At 45.7% G+C, this 18,973-nt stretch overlaps 2 protein-coding genes across 4 annotated transcripts in view; one reads left to right on the top strand and one right to left on the bottom strand.

Annotated features, from left to right (window-relative positions):
• The first annotated feature begins 118 nt into the window (after positions 1 to 118).
• Positions 119 to 10,635, top strand: LOC113591539 (semaphorin-7A). Of its 2 annotated transcripts, none has more exons than XM_027032073.3 (14): positions 119 to 627; positions 939 to 1,084; positions 1,581 to 1,622; positions 1,993 to 2,091; positions 2,291 to 2,366; positions 3,079 to 3,186; positions 3,654 to 3,793; positions 4,739 to 4,917; positions 5,624 to 5,738; positions 5,909 to 6,086; positions 8,010 to 8,125; positions 8,582 to 8,727; positions 9,638 to 9,681; positions 9,980 to 10,635. In XM_027032073.3, exons 1-14 carry the CDS (start codon positions 519 to 521, stop codon positions 10,327 to 10,329), a joined length of 1,848 nt encoding a protein of 615 aa, XP_026887874.2. In that variant the 5' UTR covers positions 119 to 518; the 3' UTR covers positions 10,330 to 10,635. The 2 variants fall into 2 exon arrangements, with proteins under 2 accessions (XP_026887874.2, XP_026887873.2); XM_027032072.3 differs by having other exon boundaries at positions 2,288 to 2,366.
• Positions 10,636 to 10,769: 134 nt separating this feature from the next.
• The window catches only part of LOC113591534 (AT-rich interactive domain-containing protein 3B), a 33,341-nt gene continuing 25,137 nt past the window's right edge, over positions 10,770 to 18,973 (bottom strand). The window contains exons 5-10 of one of the 2 annotated variants that reach the window (XM_081716132.1): positions 18,455 to 18,638; positions 17,798 to 17,881; positions 17,423 to 17,694; positions 16,301 to 16,570; positions 15,989 to 16,078; positions 10,770 to 15,736 (exon numbers count right to left, since the gene is read on the bottom strand). In XM_081716132.1, coding sequence (XP_081572258.1) covers positions 15,558 to 15,736; positions 15,989 to 16,078; positions 16,301 to 16,570; positions 17,423 to 17,694; positions 17,798 to 17,881; positions 18,455 to 18,638 — 1,079 coding nt within the window. In that variant the 3' untranslated portion in view covers positions 10,770 to 15,557. The remainder of the gene's footprint in view (positions 15,737 to 15,988; positions 16,079 to 16,300; positions 16,571 to 17,422; positions 17,695 to 17,797; positions 17,882 to 18,454; positions 18,639 to 18,973) is intronic. The other variant, XM_027032066.3, reaches the window with a different exon arrangement.

Here is an 18,973-nt window from a genome sequence, read left to right as displayed (position 1 = left end):
CTGCTCGTGTGCGCCATTCCTCCTGTTCGCGCCTTTGCATGGACAACGTCTCCCTCTAGAGGATGTGCGATATTGCTCCATCTTTAGCAGAATGCTGTAGAAGTCGTAAATGAACAGGGGTCGTGTACGTTCCGTCGGTTATTGTTTCCTATTTCTAGTTATTATTTCTATGAGTTATTATTTATATTATTTATATTCTATTTTTTAAAAAGGTCGTCTGTCATTTCAAATTTGGTCTGAGACATTTGAATATGAGAATCCAAAAGTAATCCAATGTTTCAAGGGGTGCGACACTTTTCTGAAAATTGTTTTCAGAGCCAAAGAAACGGTCAGTGCGACTTCTGTTCAACTGATTTTCTATTCTGAAAAGAAAATCGAACAACGAAATTAGATGCAAAAAATAGAAACAAACAAACAAACAAACAAACAAACAGTCTGACGTGTCAAAGTGTGTCGTAAAAACCAGTTTCCTCCTTTACGAAAGAAGCCTGACAGCACGATCGCGCTTTAGATCCACAATGACCTTCCCAGAATTATGCGTATCTCTGTCTGTGTTATGGATTACACCTTGCATCTCCACACACGACGGACATCATAGCGAAGTGAGGATCAAAGTCAACCATATTCGTAAGCAGAGTTATATTTATACATATCTGTTTCAGGTTTAACTCAGTGCTTGTATAGTATAAAACAGAATATAGACTTGACTTGATTGTTGAGACGTGGTCTACGAATTGCACTTATCTCTTTCTGTCTCTGAAATGTCTCACTTCAGAACTTCGTTAGAATTTGATATAAAATTAAACTGTCGAGAGCGGCAAGATTGTTGCCGTGCGCAGCACTCCTGCGACATTAGACAACTGTTTTATGGCTCACTCTTTTTCTTTTTCCATTTCTTTTCACTTCTATCTCTTCCACTCTCTCTCTCTCTCTCTTAGATATGCCATTTCCTACTCTACAGTTCCCAAACCCACAGATCAACACTATGGTGAAACTAGTCAAGGACCCCAGTGGCACAAACATATATGCAGGAAGCCCCCAAGGTTTATACATCTTTAAGGGTGACTCGGGAAAGCTGGCCCCGGTAAAGCAATATCAACATTTGTCTTTTTTTCCCCCTCCATGCCGTGCTTTCTGGACATTGCTTTATTCTTAATGATGCAGCTCTGCATAACACTCCAGGATGTATATATAGTATTGAGATTAACCAAGCCAGCACTCACACTTAAGAACAGAAAATAATCGGAGGGCCCATTTCTCTAAATCAGTCTGATTACCTGCACCGGAACTGCTAAGAGAAAAACGCCTACTACCTCATTTTCCCTTTGTGTGAATTTTGGTCTTGTGGTACATAAAATTAAACCATTTAAAGGGTATGGAATATTCAGCTCATGATGGCACGGTTTAATTAAAACATTTACAAGAGGTCCATGGGTCCTGTAGACAGCGCCTGGTCATAACACCACTGCCCCTAACTGCCTTTCTTGAAGTCTGTTTTGTCCATTTTTATATAAGGGATGCGTCAGATGTTCTTACACAAATGAAACTAAATATATATTTATCTCTTGTTCTCATGCCAGGTACATATGCCACTATTTGAGAGTGATTGCCATGGCAAGCCAGTAAGTTCTAAGATTCTATAAAAGTTCATTTGTAATGAAAGTGCAGGTAACTACAGAACTACAGCTTTGAATAATATGGTGGTGTAAAGATCTGTGGTCTGGGGGTTTTCTAGTCTAACATTTCAGCCCAGTCTTCCAGTTCCTGTTCTTGTCATTGGCAACACATGTAGGTCAAATAATCGTTGTTCTGCAGGTGTTAGGTACTTGGTGAAGGTATACATGATTCAGAGAGCATCAGGCTCTATTTTTGGTCTGGAAATAAATTTACTCCAAGAAATTACTTTTCTTCCAAACCAGCACTGAATCCAACAAATTTGGTTATATAAAATATTGCTGTGCACTGTTTAATTTTTGCCATGGTCATTTTTAGAATTGTGAGTATATCATCTCTGTCCTGGACGAAGGGACCAACGGGAATTCATTGTTTATGTGTTGGACGGGAGAGAATGTGAAGAAATGCTGCAATGTGGTACGTACCCAGCGATGTAGTTTTGAGTACAGGGCAGAGTAGCATCTCAGAATAGGGTTTGGTTTTGTGAATATTGTGTTTTTGTGATTAAAGTGGAACGGAAGCTGATCCTTGACTGGGTCTTGTATTCTAACAGCCTTTATCAACCGCATGAATATTCGTATACTAACAATATGCTGCTATTTTTTTTTCACAGCAGAACTCAAACCATAAGCATGTGGACTGCTTCATTATGGAAACTAGAGTACATATTAAAGAGCCATCTTTGCATATTGGTAAGGAAACTTTCAGAAGTAACTTCTTCACAGAATAGAGTGTTTCCTTTTTTAATTACGTGTTGGAAGGGTGAATCCTGTAAATTGCCCACTTGTTGACGAGGTGGTAGTATTGGATTTTTTTAACGTTTAGTAGATCCTGTTGATTGGCTGTTCAGCTGTGTAGATATAACAGGTCCTCCAGCAGGCTAAACGATAATCATTGGGATCTGGGAACATGGGCTACAACACATCTAGCTTACAGTAGTCATACGGCATAGGGCACGGAAGAGCAGTTAATAGGTTGTCTTATTCGCTGACAATTACTGGGAGTGAATCTTGATTTTTTTCTCAGAACGTTGTGATTTTAGGTGTGTTGTACCCCGATAACCTTTAAATGTGTATAGTAAGCATACAGAGAAAAGAGATTAGCAAATCAATATAGTAGGACTGTACAAGACACTTCTTATTTACACAGTACACAGTCTTTATGAAATACTGAAATATAACGACTCACTATATGTAATGAGCTATGTATAAAATATATGCGAAAGGGGCCATAATCTTAAAAAAAAATACATGTCTATAATAACCAACATGTATAAAGAAGCTCCCCTGCAGCTGTATTAAAAATGCCTAGTACCGTTGAAGCCCTAAAGCCTTAACAGATCTCTAAGAATAGCGGTCTCTGCCTGAAGTTGTGTTCTCCCTCTTCATGTGTGTCGCATGGCAGGTGGCATGCTGTTTTTCACCTTCTCTGGAGTGAGTGATGATCAGGGCTCTGTTGGACTCTACAAATACACAAACAGCAGCTATACCTGGCCGTCGTCGAGCGACAGGGGTGAGAAGCTTGCGTTTACTCCCAGACAGAAGCTGCAAGCCGTCTGCCATTGGCATAAAGAGACCAACCAGGCCGTCATTACTGAAGGAACCTCCTATACTCAAATGCCCTTGAAATAAGTCGCTGGCACTATGCAGAGTGGTAGCTAGTAGCATTAATCTCCCGGTGATCTCCTGGTAGCTAGTAGCATTCATCTCCTGGTAGCAGGGCAGTGTTAGTTCAGTGGTTAAGGTACTTGCCTTGTAATTGTAAGATTGCTGGCTCAAGCCTCACCACTGCCAAGTTGACACTGTTGGGCCCCTGAGCAAGGCCCTTAACCCTCAATTGCTACTCAGTCATAATTGTAAGTCGCTGTGGATAAACGCATCAGCTAAATGCTGTAAGTGACAGTTAGTAGCATTCATCTTCTGGTGAAATATCTTTGAGATAACTAAGCATGACAATTTTTGTCTTTCATTGGGATTCAGAACAGAGATACATAAAAATCATAGCGGACAGAGGCAGCGGATCACTGAAGGGTAAACTGTACTTCCTATACATAGAGAAGAACACCAACCCAGACCCTGAGACGCCACTCTGGATTCCCAGAGTTTCTCAGATCTGCATGGTGAGAAGTCAGTGTATATTTTGAGACTGGTTTCCATCCAAATGTTTTTGTTCCATTTAGTTTTATAGAGATATACAATATACTGAAAAAATCCCCTTAAAAAGACACTCTAAACCTTTTTATGCAATGATGTAAATATTTTAACCCACAGTTCTATGGTTTCCTCAAGGAGTGTATGTTAATGCCACTCCACATTTGTAGTGTATAGGTGATACATAGTGAAGTCATTTCATAAGGTTACTCAATTCTGTATTCCTGTAATGGTTTATCAGTAACTGATTGTGACATTAGTTCAAGATCCGCTGATTTGTGATCGTTATTTCCACTATCAAGTTCTTTTCAGTCACTGTATTATTGTATTGACTTCAACCAGGAACTTCTCATGCTTGTACTTGTACTTATAAGGAAAAGAAACTTACAGAAACTCCAGAGTTGAACCCATAATAGGCAGTGTTGTACTCATTTAACTCTAGAACGTGTCATTTTTACCCTAGGTTTTCTGCTTTATAGAGAACTCCCACCTCTTATTACACTAGCTTTTCCCCAACAAAAAGTTTTCCCCAACTTTTTATTACATAACCACATACTCACTTGGAAGTCCACACTTCCAAGAGTGTTGCACCAACACTCATATTGCAACTTAAATTAGCAATGAACAGAGCTAGAATAGGCCTTAGAATGAATCAGCACCTACTTAATAGAGCTGTGCTGTACACAGATGGTGGCCAGTTCAAGCATGTTTATATTTCAAGTAGCATTTCTGCTCTCGCCCGGAACACACGTGCTTCCACTGCTAAAGGTGCTTAACGGTCTGGTGTTCGGGTGCACCGAGGCGCTGAATCGCAGGCGTACCTCCGGTCCAGGATCCGGAGAAGCATTGGTTGTAACTCTGAAGACACTCTGCTTTGTTTAGACTGCTGTAAATGTTTTCCGCACCTCTACCAGGACGACAAGGGTGGCGTTAAAAACCAACTGCAGTTCCGGTGGACGTCGATGCTCACCGCTCGCCTGTTCTGCGGAGACGCGAAGAAGCGAATCTCGTTCACAGAGCTGCTGGATGTGGCCGTGGTGGAGACGGAACACTGGAACAGCACTAAGATCTATGCCCTCTTCAGAAATGAATAGTAAGACAATGTGGTTACACATTACACGTGCTCCTTAGCTCTTTCCCGATAATGGCCCCCAGATAATTCGTCCGCACATTCTCAAACGCAACTCCCAATGTATTCAAGCAAATGCAACGATTAGTGAAACGATTTTGCAGTGCCAGTTCTTTGTGAAGATCCAGTGGGGGTTACTCAAGCTGCCCTTTCTTAAACTGGAGTGTAGCCTACTGGCATCTAACAGTGTCACTGTGGCAATGACTTGCTTGCATAACGTTGGACAGACCGAAGTGTCATCCACGGGTCCAGGTGGCCGTGGCGTCTGTGGCCTGTCGAGTTCTTAGTTCTCTTCAGCTTAGTAAATCATTCATTTGCTTTATTTAAAAGACAACCAGCAAACACTATCAGAGTGAATAACAATGAAAATAACTGTTAAGGTGATAAGGTGATACGTAGATGATGGGGAAGTAGAACACTTCCTTTACTATGTCGAGTTCACGAAGCTGAGTTATATCGAGAAAGGACCACAGACCCTACAATAGGGTCCAGTGTCCAGCTGGATGTCTTCTGTATGGACACGGTGCCTAGCTGAATGGTCTCATTTCAGTTAGACTGTGCTGCTGGTAGCAGTTTCTTTCTGTTCCCTTAGACAGACAAAATTAAACCCTGAAAGAATGAGTGTGTGTTTGTGTGTGTCTGTCTGTAAAACTGGTAATATCATCCACAGCAACTTAAGTGCCATTTGTGTATACAAGATGGCTGACATCATTTATACTTTCGCAAAGTCCAAATTCATAGAGAAGGATGAGATGCCTGACTCTAACTTACACCGTCCTGGAGAGGTAGGCCCTTGTCTGTAGTACAAAGACAATGTACAACAGAATCTACATTATATACAGTCTATATTGAATTTTAAAGTTTCAAGTCGGACTCTAGCAGAACTTTTGTTAAGAGTACACACGTGGCAGTATGAAGATCCCTGAAAGCACAGCTGTCTGTGTGTTTCTAACAGTGTGTCCCAGGCAAGAATTTCCCTCCCAACTTTTTGAAGTTTATGGAAAACCGTCCGGAGATGGAGGACTGGGTTAGACCGGCACGCGACGCTGTGCTGATCAGCCACCACCACCAATACACCCACTTGCAGGTGGACCATGTGGAGGGTAAAGGGACCGTCCTCGTCATTGCGCTAGGTAGGGAACCCTTCCCACATCCAGGAGTGACATGTCTTGTGAGTGTAATGATGTCTGACTGTGGTTGAGAAACGCGGGGCAGGACGCAGAGGATGAAGACACCCGGTAGCAGGTTTTACTGGTCATGTCGTGTGCTGGTCTCTGTTTAATCACAGAGGCACATGAACACTGAGACCTGAGGTGCAAAAGAGGATTTATTTATCAAATGGGCCCTTGAATCAAAAAACTCTACATGTCCATTTACTGTTTTTTCCCCCACATTCTACCAAATGAAAACAATAATATAAAGCATTATTGTAAGACTTATTTTTAAATGCTCACAGGTTTACATTTTATGGCATTTAGCTGATGCTTTTATCCAAAAGCGACTTACAGTTATGACTGAATACAACTGAAGCAACTGAGGTTTAAGGGCCTTGCTCAGGGATCCAACAGTGGCAATTTGGTGGTGGTGGAGCTTGAACCAGGGACCTTAAAATGAAACGAAAAACTAAAATTGCTGATTACACAAAAATGGGAAAAGGCTGATATGTTTTTTTTGTTGTTTATGCAAGGGCTCAAATGACACTGCACATCACAACACTGACACTTCAGTGTTGACATCTCGCTGGATAATGTTTAGTGGGAACTTCAGTGTGTTTTCCTCAGCTCTCCTGGACTAGGGTTAGAGATCTGAAGACCTAACTATATTCTAAAGATGCGGCAAGGTCACTTGTTGGAATACAGGGGAAAGCTCTCCTTCTTTCATAACGCCAACCTTCTAGACTGTGGTCGTTATGTGATTGTCATTGGTATGGTGAGGACTGATGTGTGACCAGCTGTGTAAGTGTAAAAAGTCCTGTATTGCATATTGTTGATGTCAACAAATGAATGGATCAAAAAAGTTACAAGCCAGAATTTCTATATCACACACTCACAGGCTTTATTTCTGTAATCCTAGCCAGTAACAGCTGACTCCAGCTTTTCCACCCAGTGTTGTAAAAAGCAACAAAAGGCCACAATGCAAACTGTGGTCAGTCCCACTATGACCCACGTCCACATGGACGAGTGATTAGCTAAATCACATGGTTGTGAAACACATGAACCAGTGACACTGAGCTACAAAAGACAATAACTGATTTGTGCATCGCCTAACAATTATGTATTCAGGACATGTGGGGTTTCACATTCGGACTAAGGCCTGTTTAACTATTCAAAACATTTCCTGGAATACTCACACACACACACACACCTCTTTTATGTAAAAAGTGAGATACAATCTTAGCACTGGTGAAAGCAATGCCCAGATCTCGTGTTCCTTCACAGCTTTAGGGTCAGTCTTCCCAGGACAGACCTAACTCATTGATGGGAACAGTATTCATGTTGGCTTTCCTTTTAATCCCAAGTTCTGTTCTTTAACACATCTGGGGTTTTTGGAACTCTCCAAAAGTACCTAAAGTCATATTTCTGCCCAGGTTATTTTAGTTATTGTTCTTTAGAAGTCTATGTGTACAAAGGTGCGACTATAAACGGATATTACCCTGTTCCTTGAGGAACACCAGCATGTACGCACAAGAACATTCATTCATTGCACATAATTATTTTCAGCCACGAATGATAACTGAATGATGTTAAGTATTTAAATAAATACATAAATATATCAATTCTGTTGTTCTATACCTTTGAAGCTTGCACTATTGCTTTAGTTACTTCCTGTAATGGGTGATCAGTAGAGGGTGGGACCTTTCAGAGTAATGCTTCTCTGTTTGGGGAGGTGTGCCCACTCTACCCAAACCGATCCAGCTCAGTACGTGTTAGTTGTCTCCCTGCGGGGGTTGGGGGACATGCAAGGACAGGGCCCAGGGCCACGTGATTGCGGGACGGTTTGCCAACTTTTCTTAATTGTTTTTTTCTCTTCTTTTTAAAAAAATCTCCTCACCTCAGAGAGCGGCAGGGTCCATAAGGTCCTGGAGCAGGATGGGGAGGCCTTCTTCATTGCTGAGTACCAGCCCTTCACATCTCCGACCCGCGTGCAGAGCATGCTGCTGGACAGCTTGACCGTAAGCAGCTCCGCTCTCACGTGACCCAACACGCTCAACCCTGCTATGGTTACGTGCAAAAAAAACCAAAAAACCAAAAACCCAGCAGAACATCCATACGGTTTCAAAACAATATAGGAAATAATACATTTTATTTTATTTCTGATATACCTGGATGCTTCACAGCTTAGAGAGACATTTTAAAAACTGTTGGGCTGCTTCCATTTCCCATCTAATTCACTTCCGTTATGAAGTCCGCTAACACGTTTTAACCAGGGAGGCGAGGCATGGTAACGACCCGAGGTCGCCCAAACCACCTCCTTAACGTGGCGGGCAAGCGCAGGCCGCCGGATGAGTTTTTATCCGTCATGGTATAAACGACGGGCAAAGCGGAAAGGTGGCATCCGGAAAGGCGAGCCACTCTCCCGTCACGGCCGGCCGCGCCGGCTTCAGCTTGCCCGTCTGTCCTTCCTGCAGAAGCAGCTGTACGTGAGCTCGAGCAGCGAGGTGGTCAGGGTGGAGCTGAGGAACTGCAGCCTGTACGGCACACAGTGCTGCTCTTGCGTACTGGCCCGAGACCCTTACTGTGGGTGGAGCACATCCAGCTGCTTGCCCGCTAAGAAGTAAGTTCTGACCTACACCCGCTGACACTTTTTTCCAGTTTTAAAGCAGGTCTTCGAGGAGAAGGGGAACAGCCAAAGCGTGTGGGTTTGTGTGTGTGTAATAAAATAAAACGCTGTCATCTTCCAGAACAGCATTAGAAGATCAGGGCTTTTTGAGCAGGGAGGTTTAGGGGAAGCAGGGTCTTCTGTGGTAAGTGTGTGGCCTGCTGTTGTTTTTTCTTCCTTCCTCTGTTGTAGGGAAATGCATCAGCTACAGAAAAGAGGAAGTTGTGCAGCACTGGCAGTCTGCACCGTAGTAACAAAGTTCATGCGTGCACTATTTCTGTTTTGAGAGGACATTTGTGTTTTAAAAAACCAAAAAGGTCACAGCTGTAGTGCACAGTATCCCCACGTACATGCTGGTAGTGGAGTGTGACTATATTGCACATCTAAAGTCGAGAGTAATGAACAGCTCCTTTGACCCAGAGCCGTTCAGACTCAACAGATGACGTTTATTCATATGACCTACTAACACTTACACCCACACTGATGTTTGTCAGTATCGTTAGGTCCTGTTATTTAGACCACAGATACACTCCTTCCTCTACAAGCACGCCACGTTTACCTGCCACACTCAAAGTCTTGCTTCATCCCACTTTGTCAGCCTGTCTGTAAAGTTTGTTTTGCACACCTGTTATTCATAGCAAATCATATCCGTAACCGGATGCCAGTGTCCAATACAGACATGTTAAAATGCGTCACAGAGAGTATTAGTTTCCTGGAGTTGAGTACTATAAGGACACAGGAATTTATGACACACGGGCTGAAAGGTGAAAGTGTGCGAGTAAGACGCATCAGACGTGACGGAAGTGCATCCTAATACAACAAACTCGACAACAAACTAATTTCTGCATCTTTTTTTTTAAAATAGACATTCAATTCAGGACCTGGATGGAAACTGCTCTGTTTGTCAAGGTGAGTCCAGTGTTCCCACAGGTGCTGCCAGGTTTGTAACCAAGGCGTCAACGAGAACGTGCAGAATTGGTGACAAAAATACACCGATGTTCATATAGGTTGATGTTCATAAACGGTCACAAGTGTGAAAGCCAGTTATGAAGCCCTTAGTCGGCGGGATCAGAGAAGCGAGTTACTGGGCAGTTCCGCATGAGTGGGTGTGAGGGATACTTCTCCAGGATGTCCATACAGTGTGTGATGACTGATAACCTTGACTTGATATGCTGACGGGTATTTGTCATACGTTTCATCTTCTCAGAGCCCTCCAAAGCTTTGCTGCAGGACAAACCCCAAAATACACCACCAACCAAGATCATCACAGAAGGCTCAGAAGTCCACCTGAACTGTCCTGCACTCTCCCACCATGCATCATACACTTGGTACCAGGGAAATAGGAGGAGATTCTGCTTCTCCACTCGGCAGGGCTGCCTTTTAGTGATAGCCAACGTGAGCCAGGAAGACCAGGGGACCTACCGCTGCCTCGCCACCGAGAACGGGCAAAACCTTCTGCTTGCCTCTTACAAGCTTAGCATTAACAGCGGCCCCTGCGCGAGAGCGACTCCTCTGGTGTCAGTATGCCTTCTGCTCCTGCTCTCTGTGATCTGCTAGCACTGTCTGAACCAGTGCAGTTGGGACTCACTTCTGTGTATTTGAAGAGTCCCTTTGTAACCAAACCGCCGTGGCGTCGGCCGCGCTGAGCACTGCGTTTGCCCCCCGTTTCCCCAAAGTGCACCAGTGCTGCCACCAACTGCCCACACAACGTTTCCCCCAAACGGCGCCTGTGAATGGCACCTTCCTTGCTCCCGGCTTGCACGCTGGGGTCTCAGACTCGGGCATTTGTAAAGATAGGTGGAGAGAGACAACTGCTTTGTGACAACTGCTGTAAAAAGCGCTGAATAAATTAATTTGACCTTCTGGATGTGTGGTGGTGTGACAAACCACTGGGTTCTCGTATTCAGAGCATGTGGGTGTTCTCAGAAATATCCACCAATTGTGTTTGAGAGAGCACTGATGCAGGGCCATGGTGTCAAAGCATGATGCACTATGATGGTAAGGAAATGTAATTTCACAACCATAGAGCCTTCACACCACTGTGAACCGGTGGTCTGCATCATCACCTGGGCCTCCACAGCTTAGTGCAACGGCTCCTGCTTGTGGTTTTGGGGGCAGACTGGGGAATGGAAACCCCCCGCCCCCCCATGACCCACAATGCACCACAAATAATCCCCTCGAAAAGGCGCACCTTATACTCTCGTCTCACCACTGATTCCTGTTTAAGAGCTCATTTACAGTGTGTGTTGGGAGAAGATTTGCCCTCCAACCCTGGTAGGGAAAAAAACAAACACTTCCTTTTCACCAGCATGCATAGTGTGGCACTACATAACGGGAAGCAAAATGTGAAAAACCTGCGGAAGTTACTTAAAAAGTCATGCACTTTAACATGAGAACAAAGCAGCAGTCCAAAGATGCAGAGCAGAGGTGAACAAAAACCCAAAGCAAAAGCACACGTCAAAGACTGTTTATAAAGTAAACCTCAACAAAAGATGCAAATGTTCAGTTCTGAGAAAAATAGAACATTACTGATGTGAACATAACAGAATGCTTCTCAACCTCTTATTATTACTACTATACAAGTAAAGGATGCTTTACAAAATCAAGTCTACTTTAAAACTTTACATCTAACCGACACACACCAGTGAGGAGCGCCTGCCTTTCACGTACCCTCAACCAGAGAGCTCAGCCCCCTGTGGGGCCAGCGTCCGGCGCAAGAAAGGGAAGAAGGACAACACCCAGGGCAGAGCACCATCTACCACTGGACATGGAGGTGCACACACACACACACCCCCACAGCAACAATTTAAACCAACTGACCTGACCACCATGGTTTTTTTGGACTGTGGGAGGTAATTGGAGACGCTGCAGGAAACCCACGCTGAGAGAACGTGAAAACTCCACCCGGCTGGGAGATGTGAAGCGAGACCCTAGTGGTGGGACACAAAAGTACTGACCACCCAGACATCCTGTAAAGAGGGTTTGGGCTAGCTCAGTGGTTAAGGTACTGGACTATTAGTCACAAGGTTGACAGTTTAAGCCCCACTTTAAAGTTGCCGTTGTGGCCCTGATCAAGACCTTTAACCCTCAGTTGTTTTCTGTCAACTGTAAGTCGCTGGATGAAGATGTCAGCTAATATGTTGTAATTACCTCCTGTTTAGTCTGCTGATCCCATGCATGGGAGGGACTGTGGGATGGTTTCAAAAGCACTGCTGGTCAGTCTGAAGTCAACAGAACAGTGACTCCGTTAAAAAACACACGCTTGCTTTAGCAGACCAAAGAGCAGAGAAAAACAAAACAACACACCACACCACACACCAGAGCAAGATATAAAGTAAAACTTTATCATGTAACTGTGGAAAGCCCTGAGAACCATAGAGTTTAATATTACTGATGTGAACAAAACTGAACTGTCAAAAAAAATCACCTTTTTGAGGGGAAACAAAAGTGCTCCGCTTTTAAATACAATCAAACACAAACCAGTTTAACGAGCATTCACATGGGTTTTGTCCTAAATCTTGTTTAATTAGAAGAGAAACCCAACATCAGTAATATTATTAATACATCAATAATAACATTGTAATAACAGTACAAAAATATGCACAAAGCTCACTGCTCAGTTTCCAAATGGAGCATTGTACAACTTTAAGCAAAAAAACAACAAAAAAAAACTAACAAAAAAACAAAACAAAAAACAAAAAAAAATACCACAAATAAACCAAAAAGATAAATGAGGTATTCCGTAACCACTTGCATATGCATCTATAATACAGAGAATAAGTATATAAAAACAGGAGCGCTAGAACGGCAGCTGAGCGAGACTGCACTGTCCCCTTCTGGACGAGAGCATACACTGCGCTGAAACTCATCTCGCCTCGGACTCGGAAGATTCTGTGGCTCAGTGTTACACTATAAGTCTAAGCAATGTCCACACAGAGGAGCTCATTCTTTCTCTTGGTCTCCCTCACTCACAGCGATCATTATATAGAACACGCGGTGGTGATTTTTCCAGAACACATTTAGTGAATGATGACGTTCCCAGAGACAAACGTAACCAGTAGTTTCAACATCGCCCGATTATCTGATGTGCAAATGTGCACCCACCACCACACACAGGAGATCTCTAGAGCAAGGAATTCAAAAATGTATAAATTGTATAATCTGGGTTCAGTATTTCATAAAAATGAAAATAAATATGCCTGATATCATATGTAAACCTGATTGTGGTCAAACTTAAAAAGGTCAAATTCTCTTCAGTTTGATTAAATACCCAAGAGTGCCTCGACATTCCATGCTGGCGAAATATTGGAACCCGTTCTGAGCTCCCTGGCAATTAAGGCAGCTCCACCCACTTTGTTACCGATGCGGCGGGAATTTCACTGCTTTTAATCACAAGTGCACGTGAGCATCGCTTATGAATATTCATGATCGTGGAAGCCACCATGTGGCAGCTCATACACTTGGGAACAGAGCTTCAGGTCATCTCCCAAAGGCAGCCTCGAATGCAAGCCTGACGGCATAACGCGGGAGAGAGGAGAGAGAGAGAGAGGGAAAAAACAAAAACAAACAAACACGGGGGGGGGGGTCGTCCCTCAACAAACGCCTGCCGTTGCATTGTGCTTCCATTTTCCCCAGGCGCTGACTCACCAGACAGTCTGGCGAAGCTTAAGAAAGGCATCGTTTTTATGCTCATTAAACAGCTGCATAAGGTATATGATCACTGTCCTGTTCGCTTAGTTCTTCTATGTTCCTTTAAAAAGATCCTGGTTGGCTTCCTACCAAATAATATTTTATTGTTCAAACGAACAAACAAAAACAAACAGCAAAATCTCTCTACATGTAGCCTGTTACAGGGGTTCTGTACCTTACGCCCATGTCGTTCCTGTTAAAATGCACCCAGTTGATTAACTGCAGGGTCAAAACACAGAACCATACAGCCCTCCGGCCTCCCCAGGGCCAACTGCGCTGTACTAAACCATGCAAGTGCAGGCAGTTCACCGAGGTGGTGGAGGGGGGTGGGGTGGGGGGGTAACATCCTCCAATGAACTAAAAGGAAAAGTGTTTCAGTCCTGTGCCCACAAAAAGGGGAGGGGGGGGCGGGGCATAGGGAAGTGGCCGAGCTGCTCTTTGGTTTCTAGCAGTGCGAGGTAAGCAGGGCAATCCAAATTTGGTGTCAAACGAACACCTGATTGTACAAATGCAGCACGTAACAGTCATGTCTGACGCACGCCGAGTGGTGGAGAGAAAGGGGAAAGATCGGTGGGGCAGAAGACAGAGAAAGAAAAAGAAATTGGAGTTTGGAGCCCCGATCAGGCAATCTGGAGTGAGGCTTGAGTTCTGGATCAGTCCGCATGTTTTCCCATGGTTATTGTTGCCATGGCAGCACGGGGTACGTAGTGTAGCTCTCCAAAACACAGCCTGAGGTATCCTTTAAAAACATCCACCTTTTGTGCATAATTCTGAATAATGATTGTTTGTTTTTTTTTTAATTTAAAAAAAGACCATGTGACTCCAACGAAAGACGTCACAATCCTTCCTGAGAATGTCGCCAGAGACAAATATCCTTGAGGTTGGAGGTCAGGCGTTCACCACAGCATGGCTGACCCTGAAAAGCAGACTCTCTCCCTGCTCTGGTGCGAGACCTGCACTAGGCTCAGACACCCTAACGCAGCAGACTGGTTTAAACGGCTACCTGTGATGGACAGGGGAGCCGCTGGTTGCTCCAGCAACCACTGACTGCTCAAACATCACGTAGGTGCCCCAGCATCTAGGCGGCGTGCCCTAAATCTTTCGGATCGCGACACCTTCACCCAGCCTATCGTCCTTCCCGAGTCTCCGTTGGGTCCCTGTTCCCCACTAAGCCACAACATTGACCCGAGATGGCTTGAATGGCTCAATGGAAACCAAACTTGAACCTTAAAACGCCGTCACACAAATCCCACGCCCTTTTGCAGGAAGAGACGCGGGGAATGCCGTATCCGGCCTCGGTCAGCTGCTGTCGTCCTGGCGACGTCCGCAACGGCACGGGTCGGGTGGCAACGTGACCGGGCAGGTTTCGGCGAGGTCCGGGAGCGCGGCTGGATGTGGCGCACTTCAGCCAGAGGGGCGGCCCCATCCCGGAGAGGCACACCACAGTGGGCGGAGCAGAGCGCATTCCTATGAACACTATAGTGCAGCGTTGTGGTGTCTCATCTACGTGCCGTGAGAGGGTAACGCATGCATAGCAACATGAGTGCTGAAAACACCTCTTCACCTGATCCTGACAAATTCAAAAAGACTCTTAAAAAAGAAAAATAATGAATTCAGCTAAAGCATTTATGAGGTAAAGCATCTGTGAGGTAAAGATAATATTCAACCACTGTGGATCGCTCCATTTGAGGTATGTAAGAAAACTCGAGAGAGGAAAAAAAACAAACAAACCCCACAACAACCCTAAATTCAGAATCAGAAGTCAAACAGCAAAAAACATTTCCTAAATAAAATCTTCAAGTTCCATCATGAACACCTGTCAGTTGATTTTGGCTCAACACCCTGATTGTGTTTAGCGTTTTCCTTAGCACAGTGATTGTGTGTGTGTGCGTGAGTGAGAGTGTGTGTGAGTGAGAGTGTGTGTGCGCGCTTGCTTGCTTGCTTGCTTAAGTATGGCAAATATGTCTGAGCGTATGTAGCCAGCCAAGGCTGACAGGACAAAAACGAGGTACTAGTTGTGCAACAGTTACGATTTTCCAAACATCCATGACTGGTTTGTTCCGGAGACGACGCCAAGCTGGAGTGTCTCGCCTGGGCTAGGGGGAGCTGCCGGTGGGCGGCTCCGCAGAGCTGGGGGCCTTGGAAGTGGAAGAGGAAGAGGGGGAGGGGCTGTGGCTGGGGAAGCTGAAGGCGGATCCAGGGCCCGCCGACGCCCCGCCCACTGCCGTGGACACGCTCGCAGCCGCTGCTGAGGACTTCTGTGCAAACAGCGTTCCTGAGGGAGAAAAAAATATCATGAACACGTTTATTGGCATGAGTATGACAGCAGAAAGTGAACCGTGTCATTCTTTACATTTACGGAGTCTGGCAGACGCCCTTAACCAGAGCGACGTACAAAAGTGCTTTGTCGTTTCCTCACAGAATGCATCATACCCAGTACAGTAGGTTAGAGGTCAAGATACCGCTGAACTAGAGTGCTGAAGGCCGGGGCTGGACGCTGATGTCCGGTGCTGCATGTGGGGCGTACCTGAGTAGAGTACGCCGTTCACCTCCACAGAGACGCTGATGCTGGCCGCTCCGGTGGAGGAGATGCTCATAGCGAGGTCGTGCTTGTCGTCTGCGGAAATCCAAAGCACAAACAAAGCTTTGAGGGGTCAACCCTGGTGGAACAAACCCCCTTCCACCGTCACCGGGTGGAATAAACCTACCCCATCCTCCGTTATCCCATGGAACAACCCCGCCCTTACTCTGTCATCCAGTGGGACAAACTGCTCTCCTCCATCACCTGTCCCCTTTCATCCAGCTCGTGGTACAACCCCCACCCCCAGATGGTACTGACCCTTTGGTGGCATTCCCAGGCGCAGGTTCATGGGCATGTGGGTTGCCATGGCGAGCAGGTTGTGCTGGAAGGCTTGCTGCATCAGCCTCTGCTGCTCCTCGGCCAGCCGGGCCATCTTCCTCTCGGGGCCCTCGGGTGCCCCGGGGCCCGTCTCCAGCTTCTCCCGCAGCTGCTCCAGAGTTGCAGCCCGGGCCAAGCCGGCCACCTGGGGCCCCAGGGCCAGGGCGATGGACGGGGCCCGCTGCATGAGGAGAGAGGGGGACGCCTCCTCTGGGGGGAGAGGACGATGGAGACAGAGAGAAAGAAAGGACATACAGACAGAGAAATATTTTTACTGCATTTCTATAAGCAGTAAAGGTCATGTTTAATGAAGTGATCAGACCAGTCTCATACCAAATCAATGCGACATCACTTTGCAAACAGCATTAAGAAGTTAAAGAAATGAAATGGATCCATTCTCTTCATATTAACACCATAAACGTGCAGCTCAGAGCCAAAGTAAACAGAGCAGCCTCGCCCCGATCCCCACAGCCATCCCCAGGGTGAAGACGTGGGACCCGTCTGGGGCTGGAACTGTGAACGCACTATAATTAGCTGTAGAGAATCGCCTTCAGGCTCTCAGCTCTCTCACACACACACACACACACACACACACACACACACACACACACACACACACACACACACACCTCTGCACCCATCCATACTGAGGGTGGGGTTGCAGGACTGAGAGCCCACTAATTACAAATCAGGATTCCAGGACTAAACTGGGAAAAACAAATGTGAGCCACACTGCATTTACCAGTGTTTGCGGAGCAGAGGGCGCTCTTGTCCAACACACTGAATTTGCAGCGGCCAGCGCGGCCTTGTTATAAACGGCAGTTAAACTTAACGCATGATCACGAGCACGTGCCTTCAACTCACAAATACGATGACACAGTGGGAATTTTCACCAGATAAATGCGGACCTCTTGCCTGCCAAGAAAGACCGTAAAGCAAGAATTGCCAAAATACAAAATGAAACCAACTACATAAACGCAATGTCTGGCAACCAAACCGCTCTATGGCAACTCCCCCCTTTAAAAGGTGTGGTAGCTGTTTTAAAAGTCTACGCTCACTCACCGTGACTTTTCTTCAGGGAGGGGCCGGGGGAGACCTGGAGCCCGTTGAGCGAAGCCGACGCCCCTGCCCCGGCACCCAGCGGGGGCAGGTGCATCTTGTGAGGGGAGAGGATGTGGGGGGCAGTACTGTGGGAGGGGCTAAAGCGGAAGAGGCTGCTGCTGTAGCTGGGGCGCCGCCCCTCGCGCCGGTTGCTGTCGATGGCGGCCTGCAGCTCGGTGGGGGAGCTCAAGCCTTTCCGTGCACACTCGTACGGATACAGATACTTCATGTACCTGAAAACACATGCACATGCAAGTGAGACACTTGGCAAACGATGCTTTGATGAGATTCAATGACTAAGTCGTGCCGGAGGAGTCGTTTACTTCACTGACTCACTCGCGGCGCTGACCAGTCTGGGGATGCCTTCTAAATGGAAGTCCTGAACTCCAGCTATCTGAAGACGGGTAGCTACAGAGATGACTATAACAATGATTAGTGCATGATTACTATATAATTCACATCTGAAAGACTGTATTGTCATGGAAACTGCTTGAGTAGGACTTAAAAAAAAAAAAAAAAAAAAAAAGAAGCTAAAACTGCTTTGTGGTTTCTGAAATTGTCATTTTCGTGTCCTCATAAATCATGAGCTTTCTGGAGTGTGTAGCAGGGATGATGACACAGTGGATCAATACCCAGAGCTTCCAGTGCTTTAGATCAGGGGAATGGACACGCACAACAAAGAAAGAGAGGTAATAAAGGGGGGAGAGAGAGAGAGAGAGAGAGAGAGAGAGAGAGAGAGAGAGTGTGTGAGTGAGTGCGCGCGTCTCCCTCTCTCTATCTATCTCAGGTCCAATTCACCACAGTCATGGGAAACACTGGCCAAATGAAATCAATACATCCATGCCATCAATACATCCATGCCATCAATACATCCATGCCATCAATACATCCATGCCATCAATACTCCGCTCCAGTAGGATGTAAAATAAATGAAAAACAGAATGACACAGAAAGTGCGAGAAAACAGAAGGAACTCTGTGCGCGTCTCCTTACTGGGTGCGGAGTGTGAAGGCGGCACTGGTGATGGAGGTTGGGAGGCTGAGGCCCTTGGTGATCTCTCTCCAGATCTTCTTGTTGATAACCTCCACCAGGCCTCCCTTCTCTGTCACCAGCTTGTACAGCATGTGCAGGTCCAGCACCTGTTTGGCCATGATGGGGATGCGGTTCACCGGTGTCCCTGCAAACCCATGAGCGCAACACAAGTTCACGCGCCGGCACACACCTGGAGCAGCGGCACGTCCTAAACATCAGAACTTGACCTTTTTAAAATGCTATAATTACCATAACATTTGTCCAGACAATCATGCGCATTTTTTTAAACACGACTTGCAAAAAATGTCCATCCTGCTCCCAACCGAAGGTATTTCAGAGGAATCCTTGCACAGCCCAAATGATTCAGACACAAATCAGAAAGATGAAGGAAACAACTGCTTTGATTCTGCCTCAGGTGTGCATTGGGTGTTCCCATACGAGAGCACCACTCGACAGCTACCCTGTAGCAAGGGGGGGCGA

Source organism: Electrophorus electricus, chromosome 6 (assembly GCF_041902795.1).
Source record: "Electrophorus electricus isolate QZ-2024a chromosome 6, ASM4190279v1, whole genome shotgun sequence".
NCBI lineage: Eukaryota > Metazoa > Chordata > Actinopteri > Gymnotiformes > Gymnotidae > Electrophorus > Electrophorus electricus.
Note: the sequence above shows the minus strand (reverse complement) of the source record. Positions and strands in the feature narration are given on the sequence as shown.

Bases quoted from the DNA above. Each gene is read 5' to 3' on its own strand.
- LOC113591539 (XM_027032072.3), top strand. From the start codon at position 519: ATGACCTTCCCAGAATTATGCGTATCTCTGTCTGTGTTATGGATTACA. The intron at 3,187-3,653 runs GTGAGAAGCTTG...ATTGGGATTCAG, and splicing joins GCCGTCGTCGAGCGACAGGG to AACAGAGATACATAAAAATC. The intron at 8,126-8,581 runs GTAAGCAGCTCC...TCCTTCCTGCAG, and splicing joins TGCTGCTGGACAGCTTGACC to AAGCAGCTGTACGTGAGCTC.